We start from the raw sequence: 14,497 nt of genomic DNA on the forward strand, positions 1-14,497 counted from the left end.
CTACCAATTTGAAAAGTCATCTCGGGTCTTCGTCGTGGTCCTTTTAGTATGACCACTTCCGTTTTGCTTTCTGCTAGTTCGAGATCGTTTCTAGCCATCCAGCTGTTGACTTTTCTGCAGCATGTGTTGACTTTATCTTCGATTTTCCAGTTCATGTCAGTCATGACTAGTATCGCCAGGTCATCTGCGTATGCAATAGCTAGAGTATCTCTACCATAGTCTATTTCTAGTACCCCGTTATATAATATATTCCAGAGTGTCGGACCTAATACAGAACCTTGCGGTACGCCAGCTGTTAATTTCTGTTCTGTATTTTTTGCCACTGTAACGTATCTATTAGTAAGATACCTTTTAATGATATTAATGAGATATCTTGACACTCGTGCTGATTAAAGTTTTGTTATGATATGTGCCTAGTTGGCAGAGTTGAACGCATTCTTTACATCAAACATAACCAGTATAGCTCATCTTTTCTTTGTGTTTTTTACAGTATCGGTTAAACTTTTTACCGCGTCTATGGCTGATTTAGCTTTTCTAAATCCGTATTGTCTGTTGGAGATAGTCTCTCTTTCACTTAATTCATCTTCTAGGCGATTTTTGACAATATTTTCGTATAGTTTTCCCAGACAGGCTACAAAATATATAGGTCTGTACGAATTGGCTTCGTCCGGGTTTTTACCGGGTTTATGTATTAGTGTAAGTTTAGCTAGTTTCAGGTGGTCTGGAAATTCTTGTCTTGTTAGCAGCTCATTGACTGCTATTCTAGTAGCTTTTGGGCATTCATTCACTAGTATTTTTATCGCCTCTGGTGGCACACGGTCCGGTCCAGGGGATTTACCTATTTTGATGGAATTGGCGGCTCTGGTGAGTTTAGCCGCCGTTAATTCTTTGGGACAGTTCTCATCGTCTCTAATCAGGAAGTCGTTTATAGGCTTGTTAGGAAACAGGGTATTCGCTATTTCCCTTCTTTTGTCATCGCATAGGTTATATGGGGTCTCTGACCTCAGCGTCTTAGTGGCGATCCTGTATGCTTCGCCCCATATATCGTTCTCCAATGCCTCGCACAAGTTCTGCCAGCATGTACGTTTAGCCCCTTTTGATCAATTTATTGAGTTCCTTTTTGGCGTTCTTATACTCTTCTTTAACTTGCTGGGTCCTATTTCTCTGTGCCGTACGCCTGATTCTGAGACATTCTGTCCGCTTTTGGTGAATGTTTTCATTTCACCAGTATGGTATTGTGTATGTGACATGTTTGCTTTTGCTGCTCGCTTTGTGTGCTTTTATTATGTTGTCTCTAAAGTTATTAAAGTTGGTAGTTTCTTCTTGTAAGTTCCGTATCTGATTCCTGAATTTGTTCTTATCGAACTCGAGTAATTTCCTGCCGTGCCTGGTTGTGACCTTAATGCCGACTTCGTATGAGATGTACTTGTGAAACGTGAAGATGTTATCATCAAGCACATCCCATCCCGAGATCTTCTTGGCGCAGTTGTTGGTTGCTAGTGTAATGTCTATGTGACTTCTCGACTCACTTCGTTCGAATGTGGGTTTACCATTGTCTAGCACAGTCAGGTTTGCGGAGGAGATCCATTCGTTCCAAATTTCTCCTCTTTTGTCATTTTTTGTGGACCCCCAAAGAATAGATTTGGCGTTTATATCACCAGCAATTATGTATGTTATTTCTCCCTGTGACGCCTCGATGATTTTTTCAACCCGCTCAGCATATTGTGTCATGTTTATATTAGGTGAGATATAACAGGCTATGATTGCTAGTTCGTTTATTTTTATCTTTAGAAATCCCTCTTTTTTGGTAATTTTGTTTATGCACACTTTGTTGTTTACCAAAAATACAGCAACGTCTGCTCTGTTATCGGAGATCCAACCAATTTTTTTTGAGATATTTTTATTCGGTTCTGGGACTATGATAATATCTGCGTCAATTTGCAGGGCTTTTGAGTAAATCAGGTCGTGTGCCACCTTTGCCCTTCTGATGTTCACCTGCAGTATTTTAAGTCCTTTTGTCTGGATCGAAGCCATTTCAAGTCGTTACAACTAGCTCTTCTAGGTCACTAGGATGAGAGTTATCGGGGATCAACTGAGTATTTTTCGCAGAGTGTTGTCCGGAGATAGTCCAGACAACATCTGCGGTCCTTCAGTGTCGGGGACCGGATTGTTGTTTTTGTTTTCCGCTATGTTGCTAGCCATTTCCACTACCTCGGCACACATACTCTTGAATTCCTCCATTAATGAGGGGAACTTAGCCTTACGAAAAACGTCGTCATCTATAGTATCGTCATCAGGATTTGGCGCAGATGTCGAGGGTATGTCATTTTTCGCCCGTGCGATGTCTACAACTATGGGTTGGGAAAAGGGTGTTGGGTAGTCGTGCCCTTTGGAGAGCGCCACTAAATTCTCGGCACCGCGCCGTTCCAATGTGGTGCCTCTCTTTGCAGAGAACACACCACTCCTCATTTGTGCATGTGTCCTTCTCCTTACAATCCTTCTTTCTGCACTTAAGACAGAGGCCAATACGGTCAGGACCGTCGCACTTTGAGATGTCATGTGTGTACGACCAGCACCGTTGACATCTCCTAACTACGTATCTTTTTTCGTCCTCGCATCTAGCAAGGCCTACTTTAATGTGTCCTATCTCCAACACTCTTTTGGCTGCCTCGGTAGACAGAACAACCGTTGCTGCCAGCGTGTCCCCTCGCATCTTTCTTAGACTTTTAATCAGGAAGTCCTTTTCCCACTTGCCTATCACTACAGACAGTGCATTTTGCAAATTGACATGATGATTGACAGCAAATAAATGATAATGTGGGACCCTGAAACCTACGACGATACTAACATACAAAACATTCACATTTACGTACAAATCTTAGCTGAGTCACTAAAAAAAGATTAGGAGACGGAATGACATACTCATTGTCACTGACAGGAAAACTAAAAGTTTTTTATCCTACTTGAACTTAGTCATCCAGGTAAGACTTCGGAAATTAAAGAGCTATGTTTGGCCTTTATTGCTGTATAAATGCGAAACGTGGACGATGAGACAGGAAGATTTAAAAAAGCTGCAAGAGTTTGAAATGTGGCTTTACAGACGTATGCTAAGAATCAGCTGGACCAGTAAAACGACCAACAAAGAAGTCTTAAAGAAATGAATACCAAGCCACAATTAGTCCGAACTATTAAGATCAGAAAAACGGCTTACCGCGGTCACATCATATGCCACACTGAGTACGAATAGCTACAATCAATCTTAGAGGGAAAGATAGATGGAAGAACAGGTTACAAGAAGGTTGTGGCTAAGAAATATAAGAGATTGGACTAACACTAATGTGAAAAACCAAATTCACGCAGAACTAGCTAGAAACGAATTTGTCGTAATTCAGGAAATTTAGGTAAGTGAGTGACGTATCCTCACAAGAAAAGAATTCAAAGACACTAAAACGCAAATTCTCTAAAAAAATTAAATTAAACCTAAACTAAACACTAAGTGTAGGAATATGAAGTTAGGTAAGCTGATTAGAATGCTTAGATAGATAAGTTAAGCAAAAAAGGACAAAATTAAGAATGTTTGTATTAGGGGAAGTCTAGGTGGGTCATCAATTGACGCCCAAATGAGAGAACATAGGTTAATACAATTAGAGCATGCTCAATGTCGAGAATATAGTTTGTTGAAGGTTGAGAATTCCTTGATGATTTAGAGGAGAAAGATATTTGACTAAGGTATGTGTGTGAAGAGTATTAATATTGGTATGGGACATACCAATAATAATCAACATTAAAACATAATTTATGGAAACATACACTCTTACGAAAGCCAGCATTGAAAAAATACACTCTTATGTAACGATTAACTTTAATTAGCTCCTTAACGAAAACTCCTTTACTGGCTCTACTTATAAAAACAAGACGAATGATCAATAATTTCCTAACAAATGTTTTAATCTCCTTTTGGCATCCAAACTCTCCTTAGCTATGAATCTCTCGAGGAATAGTAATTGGTTTGTACTAACAAATACTGTAATCTGCAAACTGTTTATACTGCCAATTCTCTAACCCAGGATTCAAATATTAGCACTGTTCTCACTTTCATTTACACGATTTCTCACCAATTAAAATTTTCATTTATCATTCAAAAGAAACTACCAGCACTATATTTCTTCTCCTTGATTCGATGTTCTCTCGCTTAAAGTCAAACAGTAGATGTCGATCCTGTTGGCTTCCAAAAATTTTCTCCAATCTGCCAAACCTTACCTTAATTTCTTTTTAACTAATCAAATTGTTTTCCCTTTCCTCTTCAAAACGGAAAACCCAGTTCTAAAAAAATCTACTCTAATACTTTTTTCTATAAAAATATAAAAAATCAATTTTATTCTAAATGGAAAGTACTCAAACTTCTTTACTATTTAACTCTAAAAGTGTAATGTTGTGAACATAAGCATAAGATGTCAATCAATGAAGGTACACATCATCAAAATGACATATCCATTTTTAGAATAGCCCAGGGCTCGGATCTGCCGAAAGCCATGATGCGATGTCAAGAAAGTTCAACATCAAAAACGATGTCTTCGAATTTTATCTAATGGCCCGTCTTTGTCGTCGAGGACCAGTTTTCCATAGTCGCTTTTCTCCTTCTTAGATGTTCTCCGCTAAACATAAATGTATCTGGGCCGCTGGAACGACACTCTTATGAACGTTTTACCAGAGCCAGTGGTGTGCCGATTGGATTTCCAGTTTTTTTATGTTTAAGTTTTGCCCTGTTAAAGTCCTGTGTTGTCACTAATTGCCCAAACATAAACATTTTTTTGTTAGGTATTTTGCGAAGATTAGAGTAAAGATTAAAATAATATATTATTATGGAAATAATACTTACATATTGTATAAAATATTATACATTCATCATTATCCAGCTTTCAACGTTCAAAGTTAAACATAGTCCTCCCCTAATTTCTTTCAGTTCTGTCAGTCTTGGCTTTATTTTATTCCATTGTTCTTCTATGTCGTCGGTTATTTATAGCTATTTTGTAGCTTTTTTAGTTCTTTTTTACCATTTCCTGGATATTACATTCTATTAATAGTTTCATGTCTTTTTTGGGCATCAATTTTCTTATGAATTATTTCAAAATTGTTAATATTTACAAATCAAAGATTATAATCCGAAAATTTGTTAAGGTGACGGAATTTCTAAACCTTTTGTTTACATTGATAAAATCGATTTGGTCTCTAATGAGGTTTTCTAGAATAACTCTGGGAGCTTTCCAAGTACATAGATGTAATTTAAAAAACGTATTGGTGATAAATATGTCGGTCTCTTTACATCACAGGATCAAACTATTTTCTTTAATTTCTCCTTCTACTGCAGTAGCTTTCCACAACTCTTTCAACTACATTCTTTTCTATTTTGAAGTTAAAATCTCACATAATGATATTTAGTACATATTATGTTTTTTTGTGGATTTTAAAGAGTTCTCTCTAAAAAGTAAATATTAACGCACAAAGTTAATCTTCAGTAGATTGTGTAAATATTATCACTGATTTAGCTATTTCTCTTTTTCTATTCTAGTTATGTTATTTCTATTTTGCTTTGCATCATCTCCTGACTAATAGATGTAGTGTTTACCAATCCATCGAACTTAGCTGTATTGTCTGGTGAAGTTTGCAACACATACAGAAAAATGATGACAGATTCAGTTTCATCTCTAAAAGCCACCTGGGGGTTATGAAATCTAAAGCTTTTACTTCTGTTTTCAATATAATAAGAAGACACACACTTACCCGTAAAGAATGGTAACTAAATTTTATATTGTCAGATTTTAGGGTTTCTGTTATGGCTAAGTATTGCATTCTTCAATATAATAATTATTAAATACTATTTTATTAAATTATAATAAGTTAAGAAGCAGCAAGCTAGCTTTTATTTAATAATTTCAAAAGGGATATAAACGATTAAAAATAAGTCCATTTGCTTGATGATATTTACTTCCAATGATGAAAAATTTTGATTTTGAGAACGTTTTCAATCCTATCGAATCATCATCAGTGAAAAACGTCTATAAAGTAATTGGAACTCGCCACATAATGAGGTCAGATTACCCTTAAATTACATAATACATTACACAATAAACATTGTAATTATTAAGATACTAGGTCGATGATAACTTTTTTTAGGGAACGCACGAATTATCGGCTTAAACAGAACCAGTTGGTTGTTGCCACTCAGTCGAGAAAGTCCTTGGTGGTGCCAGGAATTTCTTCGTTCCCTTAACAAATTTAATCTCCTATCATCGACTTAGTTTTTTAATAAGTACAATGTTTGTTACTTTAATTATGTAATTTAAGAGTCATCTGACCTTATTATGTGACTAGTTCCAATTACTTTGTACACGTTTTCGACTGATGATGATCTGATAGGATTGAAAATGTTCTAAAAATTTATAAATAAATTTTGGATAATTTTTAAAATTTTAATAAATTTTATACCATTTTACAATAACAGTATTTACTTCATAGTAAGTTTTTGAAAGCTATGGTGTACAATCAACCACTGGGAATTTCGCTTTTAAATTTTAATTCTTTATTTTCTTTACCAAAACATAAACATCCAACTTTGAAACAGGCTCTATATAAAGGTTTGAAGTTCAACTACCGGTGATATATCGTAAAAAATAATAAAGAATGTACATACATGTCATTTTTAATTATATATTATTCTGAACCGTGATCCATAAAATATTGGTCTGAAAACGCAAAATGGTTTATTGCTTGTTCATTGTACCCATTATTTTCTGCCGTTTGCTTGATAATATTTTATTACAACGAACAAACAATAAACAAAATTAAAAAAAAATGCATAAGAAAACACTGAAATTAATGAAATATTTCCACAATCAGAGAACACCCAGTACCTTTTGCTAGATTACATATACAGGTAAGATATAAACAAAAATAGCCAAACACATAAAAAGAAAGACATAACATGAGCTTTGTACAAACTTAAATGCGGCGACTGCCCAAAAACTTATATCGGTCAAACTGTTAGAACTTTTAACAAACGTATAGCAGAACACAAGAGAGCTTTCAATAATAGAAAAATAGATTCTCCGTACACACTTCACACCTGCTTGACCATAAATATTCTTTTAATGACAATTTTTTTACATTTTTACATTTAAAAAAGGCCTTAAGCTATCTTTATTAGAATATATAGAAATTATAAACAGTTTTCTCCACCCCAACTAATTTAGTTGAAATCTATAAAATGTAAACTCATGTCAAAAATAAATAACTCAAAAAATCACTCTGTTGAAATAGCTGTAGTGAATAAATTTTATGAAATCATTGAAAACAAAAGTTTTCAGTGCTTTATTGTTACATAAAATAAATTTCCATCAAGTAACGGTCGAATACATTACTTATTTAAATTAAGTTTATTTAAACTGGTCTTCTAGACGCAATAATAATATAATTTAAACAATTGGTAAGTTTTTAATGCAAAGTTTACCCTTTTAATGAGATAATTAAAAAATTCTTTACATTCAAAACAAAAAAAATAAAATAAAAAAAAAAGGAAAAGACAGTTAAGATTTGATTTCACGTACAAGGCGCTTGCGCATCCGCTTATACGTATTTAGGCCTAATAGGCCTCATTAGAACGGCTTTCGCAATCGCTTTGTAGCGCAATGTAGCGACATCTGATAATAAAATCGTAGACTCATTTTCGAAACCAAACTCAAAATTTCGCTTTAATCTGTGCCTTCTAAGAATTGCAAGGCAAAACAAACGTTGATAAAGATATTATGAGAGACATGGGGAATCTAAAAATTGCATTCCACAACATATTTCCTCAACTAAGCCAAATTCTTAGCGAATTGGTTTCTAGTACTCGTACAGAGTATATCGAAATAAAAAGGAAAAGACAGTTAAGATTTGATTTCACGTACAAGGCGCTTGCGCATCCGCTTATATGTATTTCGGCCTAACATTCACTTACGCACATTGCTTTGCTTTAAAACTTACCTAGTATTAGTTTGCAAATAGCTAAAGCAGGCATTCTCTCGCGCGTATTCTTTGTTTAAAATTGTTAACATATTAGATCAAATGGGTTGATCCTTTCAGTTTCTTCACTTGATGTTGGTTGCCAATATGGATACATGAATGCCAGCTATTATTTGGATCTAACCCTTTACCAATGGTATAGCTAAATCACGATATAGATAATCATTGTGGATATATCATAGGGCATTACAAAAACCCAAAGAGGCTAAAATATCTATTTGTAGGTCAACAGTTTATTATATAATCGTAAATATCTTGTATTTTTTGCAATTGATTTTTTTCTGTTTTACATACATATTTTTTATTTTGACGTTTTATCGATTAGTAATTCAAACTATTTGTCCTAGTTTCGTATGCTTTTAACACTGGTTTGGTTCTTATTCTTTTATTTCTCAAATTGTAATGCAATGATTTTATTTGATTCAGCCTAATTCTCTTGACATTAGTCCACCTTGAGAATTTGTCACGGAATTTCTCTAATTTTCTTGTGAATCATCAAAAATCAATAAAGCCGTGTCATCTGCAAATGTCATCATCATCAGATGTTTTGAGTTAATTGCTGAACAAAGGCCTCCCGTAAACATTTCTATTGCATCCGATCTTGAGCACCTTGAATCCAGTTGTGCTGCATGTGCTTGATATCGTCCGACTAACTTGTTGGTGGACTTCCTCGATTACGATAAGCATCGTGTCTAGGTCCCCATTCCTAAATTGTCTTGGCTAATCTTCCATCTTTGACTCTGGCAACATGGCCTGCTTAGTTTTATTTCAGCGTTGAAATTCTTTTAATGGCGTTAACTGATTTAGAAGAACGACTTTCACCGAAAGTTATGAATCTATTTAATATTCGAGTTGTTTTACCTAAAACTGATAACACACCAGAAGATAAAGTTGCTTTCAAAAAAATTGTTGACACCTTCCAGGATATTGGACCATCTACTGCATATTCCACAGTAGAACAAGAGTTTTTATTTTGGATTCCAAAGTGGAAAAGAGTCTTGCAAAATAATGGAAAACATCCTGATTCTGTTTTATAGAAGTATTAGAAAACTGCGATATTCATATGTATCCAAATATCAGAATATTAATTACACTGCCAGTCAGTGCAGCAACAGCAGAGCGTAGTTTCTCTACGCTTAAGCGACTAAAGACTTGGCTTAGAAATAGAACTTTGGAGTAAAGGATAACTGGTTTAACACTCGTCAATGTGCATCCTGATATTTCTCTAGATATTGATTCAACCATAGAGCGATTTGCGAAATCGGATAGGCGAAAAGAATACGTTTTATAAAATTGTATATTATTTACTTATCTTATACTTATAGTATTTTTAATCACTGAACTTTTATTTACCACTAGTTGCTGGCTGTTGCTGACAATTCGTTAGAAAAATTTCAATACCGAGTAAAAAAATATTTCACTCACCTGTAGCCTAATATGCCTAATTATAAAAATAACTAGTCTTAAATTATATTAGCTTTTTTATTGAATAAATTATTTTAAATAAAACGCTGTTTACACTTCTTCTTAAGGTTTCTTCTTCATTGCGGAAGGGTGGCTATAACTACAGCAAATTGCTTTCGATCTTGAGCTGTTCTTAGTATCTAATGTGTCCATGCCTGTCCAGTCTCTTACATTCTTAAGCCAGGAGCATGTTGTTCTTCCTGGACCTCTTTTTTCTTCTACTTTCTCTTTCATGATGAGTCGTAGAAAGTTATATTTTTTTCCTTTGTAAATATGTTGGTCACATGCTCTGTCTGCGAAATCTTCAGCATCCTTCGAAAAACACACATTTCAAAGGCTTGTGTACGCCTCATGCTTGTAATTCCGAGAGTCCATATTTTCACTCCGTATAGCAATAAGGAATAAATGAATGCTTTTACAAATTGATATCGGATGTCTAATGATAAGATAAAGTTTATTAGGAATGTTTAATACATTCATTAATGTTTACACTTACATTGAGATATTGCGTTTAAATTACTGAACTTTGGTTTATACTTATTTATCCGTGGTTTGTTCTTGATTTTGTAGCCATAGGATAGGTGGGTTTAAATTAATTGTCAACACCTAGTTTAAATTGACAGTCCTTGATTTTTCAGTATTTATATTTTAATAAGTTTCCTTTCCTTTAATAGTCTTGTACACTTGATTTTACTGTCATAGAGTATGTAGGTTTAAATTATTTATTTTTTGGTTTAAGTTTAAGACCCCTTGATGTTGTATCCTTCTTTGCACCCCTAGAGTATTTGGGTTTTAATAACTTTTCATTAGTTTATTACATCGCTTAAAATAATTATTGAGAAAATGGTTCCCTTACATCAGGCACAAATAATATCAATCGTAAAGATGCAACAAAAATCTAAATTGTATATCAAAATAACCCTTAAGACCCATGACCCCCCTTCCGACGAAAATTTCTGGATCCGCCACTATGTCTAAGTTTATTTTTTAATATCTTTGTATTCATTTTCCTGTTGGATTCTAAACAGTCTTTCTTTTAAATCGTCGTCAACTAATTCTGTATATTATTTTGTAATGCTGGAGTTTTGGAATGGAAAGCTTGTGCAGCATCAGGAAGTACTGATATTCAAATTAGTCTCCTTTTCAGTAAGCCAATTATTTGATTAATTAATCTGTTGTTCAATTTTTTTTCTAAATCTAAACTAAAAATCTAGAGTAAGATTGCTATTTTCAAATCTTCATCGTTTTATATTGTTTTAAATAATTTAAAGATACATAACCTGTCACAGCCCTATTGACCTGCACGATTTTACATCGTTACATAATTTTTTCAGATTTGAAAACATGATTACTTCTGCTACTTTCATAAACACAATGTATAAAAGTTTTAATCGCTTAAACAGTGAGTAGTTATTGATAAGAAGCACATTCCTTTAAAAAATTTATTCGTGTTCGTCACTGAAGCCTCTTACGTGGTTCTTATTCTTATTTAAGACATACACTGATGGATGACTTGGGATTCCACACATAGATCAATACTGATCTGAAAAGGCACACGCATGAACAGCCTCCTCGAGAGTTCGTTAATAAGTTATTTGCATTAGACGTCGGTATGGAGGAGGAACATGGCGGTGCGGTATGGTGTGTTTGACGTTTCGGATCGAGCAATCTATCATTTATATATGGATTACGAGTATTCTGGAAAGTATTAAATATTCATTCGTTGATAATATGCATATTACGGTTCTCCTGGCAATTAGGTAATGATCGAGTGACAGAAATTTACAAGAAAATATAAATAATAACGGAAAAGATGTGAATTTTTATTATAGAATATAACAAAACTTTAATTTTTTCATATGACGCCTTTTAAACAATTATTGGTGACCAGCTATGCAGTATCTGTAAAAGAAGCTGCTACTAGCAATATAAATGTCAATGATTTTCTGTGTAAGATTAATAAGTTTTTCCACCACAACGTTTTTTTTATTTCCTGTATTGATATAAAAATGTTCCAATATACATTCTAAATGATTGGAGATCATAGCCTTTACTACTACCGATTCATCATTTTCTTAGTTTTTTTTTCATATTTATTTAAAATTTTAGTGCCATTCTTCATTCTAATTCGAATGCCCAACTTTCATATTGTTTTCTTAGGAGGTCAACCTGTTCAATGCTTTATTTGTATACCGACAAATTTTTGTTGATATCAATTTGTGCTATATTCTCGGTAGTTGATTATTTCTCTTGTTAATAACGAGTATCACAGTTTTGGTACTACCTTCTTATTTTGAAACTCAATGGATCTCCTTCCTAATTACCGGTTTTACAACTTGTTTAAAATATTTTATTGTCAGCAATAATTGCAGTGTCATCTGCATACCGTGGGTTGCAAATTCACATGCAACGTTTAGTTTTATACCATTGTCTGCAACTTTTAAAGTCTTATCGAATATATATGTCGAATATATGTACATTAAACAGCAAAGGAGATGATAGCACGCATACCTGAAAGTTCTCCTCCTCACCTCAGTTCTCAATATATATTTTTTAAGAATTAAATGTCGCTGCCAAGTAGGTCTCTCTTGTAGAGTATTATGTCATGGTTGCAAATATAATGTTGAAAAAACCATGGAAAGAAGAAGTTTAAGGGATATTACTCAAATGTTCCGCACCTGACCCCTGCGACAAATGAGCTAGAGCTACCCCTTAGAGAACGTAAGGAGTCAAAGAAGCTAGTACTGAGGATTGCAACTCTCAACGTTGCACGTCGGAAGTATGACAACTACAGGAAGAAAACTGGTCAATTTTATACAGAAGAGGAGGATTGGTATACTTTGGGTGCAAGAAACTTGTTAGAAATGTAATAAATCAAGAAATCTTAGAGATGAATGCAAGTTAATATGAACAACCAGTGGAAGGAACATCTAGTGAGAGTAATCAGATAAAGTAATACAATAATGAGTATTCTACTGAATACAGTGCGAATTAACGTGAACCTCATATGTGCCTACGCCTCACAGGTAGGGTGTTAAGAAATGAAAAATGAAGAGTTCCGGAGTATCTTTGATTGCGAGATGCTTGAGTTTCTTGTAGAAGAAAAGTGTTTTATTAAATGTAATTTTAATAAACATATTGGTAGAGACAGAAGAAATAGGAAGAGTTTAAGGAGGTTGGGGGATGAAAACAAAAAATAGTGAAGGAAATAGTGTGAGTCATTTTGCAGTAGCATGGGATTTAGCTATGAATAATATGTTCTTTATGAATACTGAAGACCAATATAATGTAGTGGGGGAAGGGAAAGTCAGATAGATTTTGTGCTGTGAGGAAGTAGAAGTAGGACACCAGAAAGTAAAAGGGTGGAAGGTAAAGAAGAAGGTATCAAATAGAAAAGCAAAGCGCGCTGTAGCTACTGTTAAGGAAAGATCGTATGTAAAGCTGTATGAAGAGTTGGAAACACCCGTTGGGATGAAAGGTTACACAGCATTGCTAAAGCAAGAGGCAAGTCATCAAATGATTTAACTCATGTGGCGGCAGATTAAGATTGCCGCGATTATGATTAGTTTAGTAAGTCGCTAAACACCATTAAAGAACAGCAGAGGAGAAGTAGAGGATGCGAGACCCCAAACAAATGCGGGGATAACAAAAAATAGTGAAGGAAATAGTGTGACTCATTTTGCAGTGGCATGGGATTTAGCTATGAATAATATGTTTTTTATGAAGATTGAAGACCAATATATAGTAGCGGGAGAAGGGAAAGTCAGATAGATTTTGTGCTGTGAAGAAGTAGAAGTAGGACACCAGAAAGTAAACGGGTGGAAGTTAAAGAAGAAGGTAGCAAACAGAAAAGCAAATCGTGATGTAGCTATTGTTAAGGAAAGATTGTCTGTAAAGCTGTATGAAGAGTTGAAAACACCAGTTGGAATGAACGGTTACACAGCATTGCTAAAGCAAGAGGCAAGTCATCAAACGACTTGACTTATGTGCGGCAGATTAAAAGTGCCGCGATTATGATTAGTTTAGTAAGTTGCTAAACACCATCAAAGAACAGCAGAGGAGAGGCAGAGGATGCGGGACCCAAAACAAATGCGGGGATAACAAGAAATGAGGTTATTAAGACTTTAAATAGGATGAAGTTACAGGACAGTAAAGCAGTAGGACCTGATGGAATACCTGTGGAGGTTTGTAAGGATCTAGGAGAGGAGTGGGTTGATGTGTTGTGGAATATATTGAATAAGGTATATGTGAAAGAACGGATGCGCAATGTATGGAGGGAAAGTGTGATGGTACTATTGTATGAAAATAATGGGGACATTCAGGACTGTAAGAACTATATAGGGATAAAGGTAATGTCTTACACAGTAAAAATTGGGAAAAGAAATGTAGAGCGAAAATTAGGAGGGAAACTTCGATGGGAGAAGAACAGTTTGGGTTTATGCCAGCAAGAAGGATAAGGGATGCCTTGTTTGCTTTGAGACAGTTTATTTAGAAATAGGGCGGAAAGAAAAGAGAGCTACACTTGGTATTTATAGATCTTGAGAAGGCTTACGACACAACTCCTAGACAAGCGCTATGGAGATGTATGAGAGAGAACATACTTACCCATTTAATCTTGTTATGGATGTACTGGTAGAGAAGGTAAGGAGGGAGGCCTTGGTCAATGTTTTTTGCAGATGATATCGGGTTAGTAGAGAAGAACAAAGAAATACTGGAGGAGAAGTTGAAGGATTGGAAAAGGGCTGTTGAAGAGGAAGTACTTAGGGTTAGCAGGGCGAAAATGGAGTATATGTAGTTGGGAGGAACAGGAATAGTTGGGGACATCGAATTGCTATGGGACAAACTATGGGATGAGGAGGAGAATTTAAATACCTTGACTGCTACCTAATGGGAAAGAGAAAACTAGATCGAGGAACTGTATACAGGATACAGGCGGGTTGTTTTTTTTTACATTTTGCGATATACTTATTTG

General features: G+C 34.8%; 1 protein-coding gene across 1 annotated transcript; it reads right to left on the minus strand.

Moving 5' to 3' along the window:
- Positions 1-1,221: 1,221 nt before the first annotated feature.
- LOC140436019 (uncharacterized) lies at positions 1,222-2,034 on the minus strand. The gene has a single exon (XM_072524729.1). It carries the CDS (start codon positions 2,032-2,034, stop codon positions 1,222-1,224), a length of 813 nt encoding a protein of 270 aa, XP_072380830.1.
- Between the last annotated feature and the right edge of the window lie 12,463 nt (positions 2,035-14,497).

Source organism: Diabrotica undecimpunctata, chromosome 3 (assembly GCF_040954645.1).
Source record: "Diabrotica undecimpunctata isolate CICGRU chromosome 3, icDiaUnde3, whole genome shotgun sequence".
NCBI classification, from domain to species: Eukaryota; Metazoa; Arthropoda; class Insecta; order Coleoptera; family Chrysomelidae; genus Diabrotica; species Diabrotica undecimpunctata.

Bases quoted from the DNA above. Each gene is read 5' to 3' on its own strand.
- LOC140436019 (XM_072524729.1), bottom strand. From the start codon at position 2,034: ATGGCTTCGATCCAGACAAAAGGACTTAAAATACTGCAGGTGAACATC.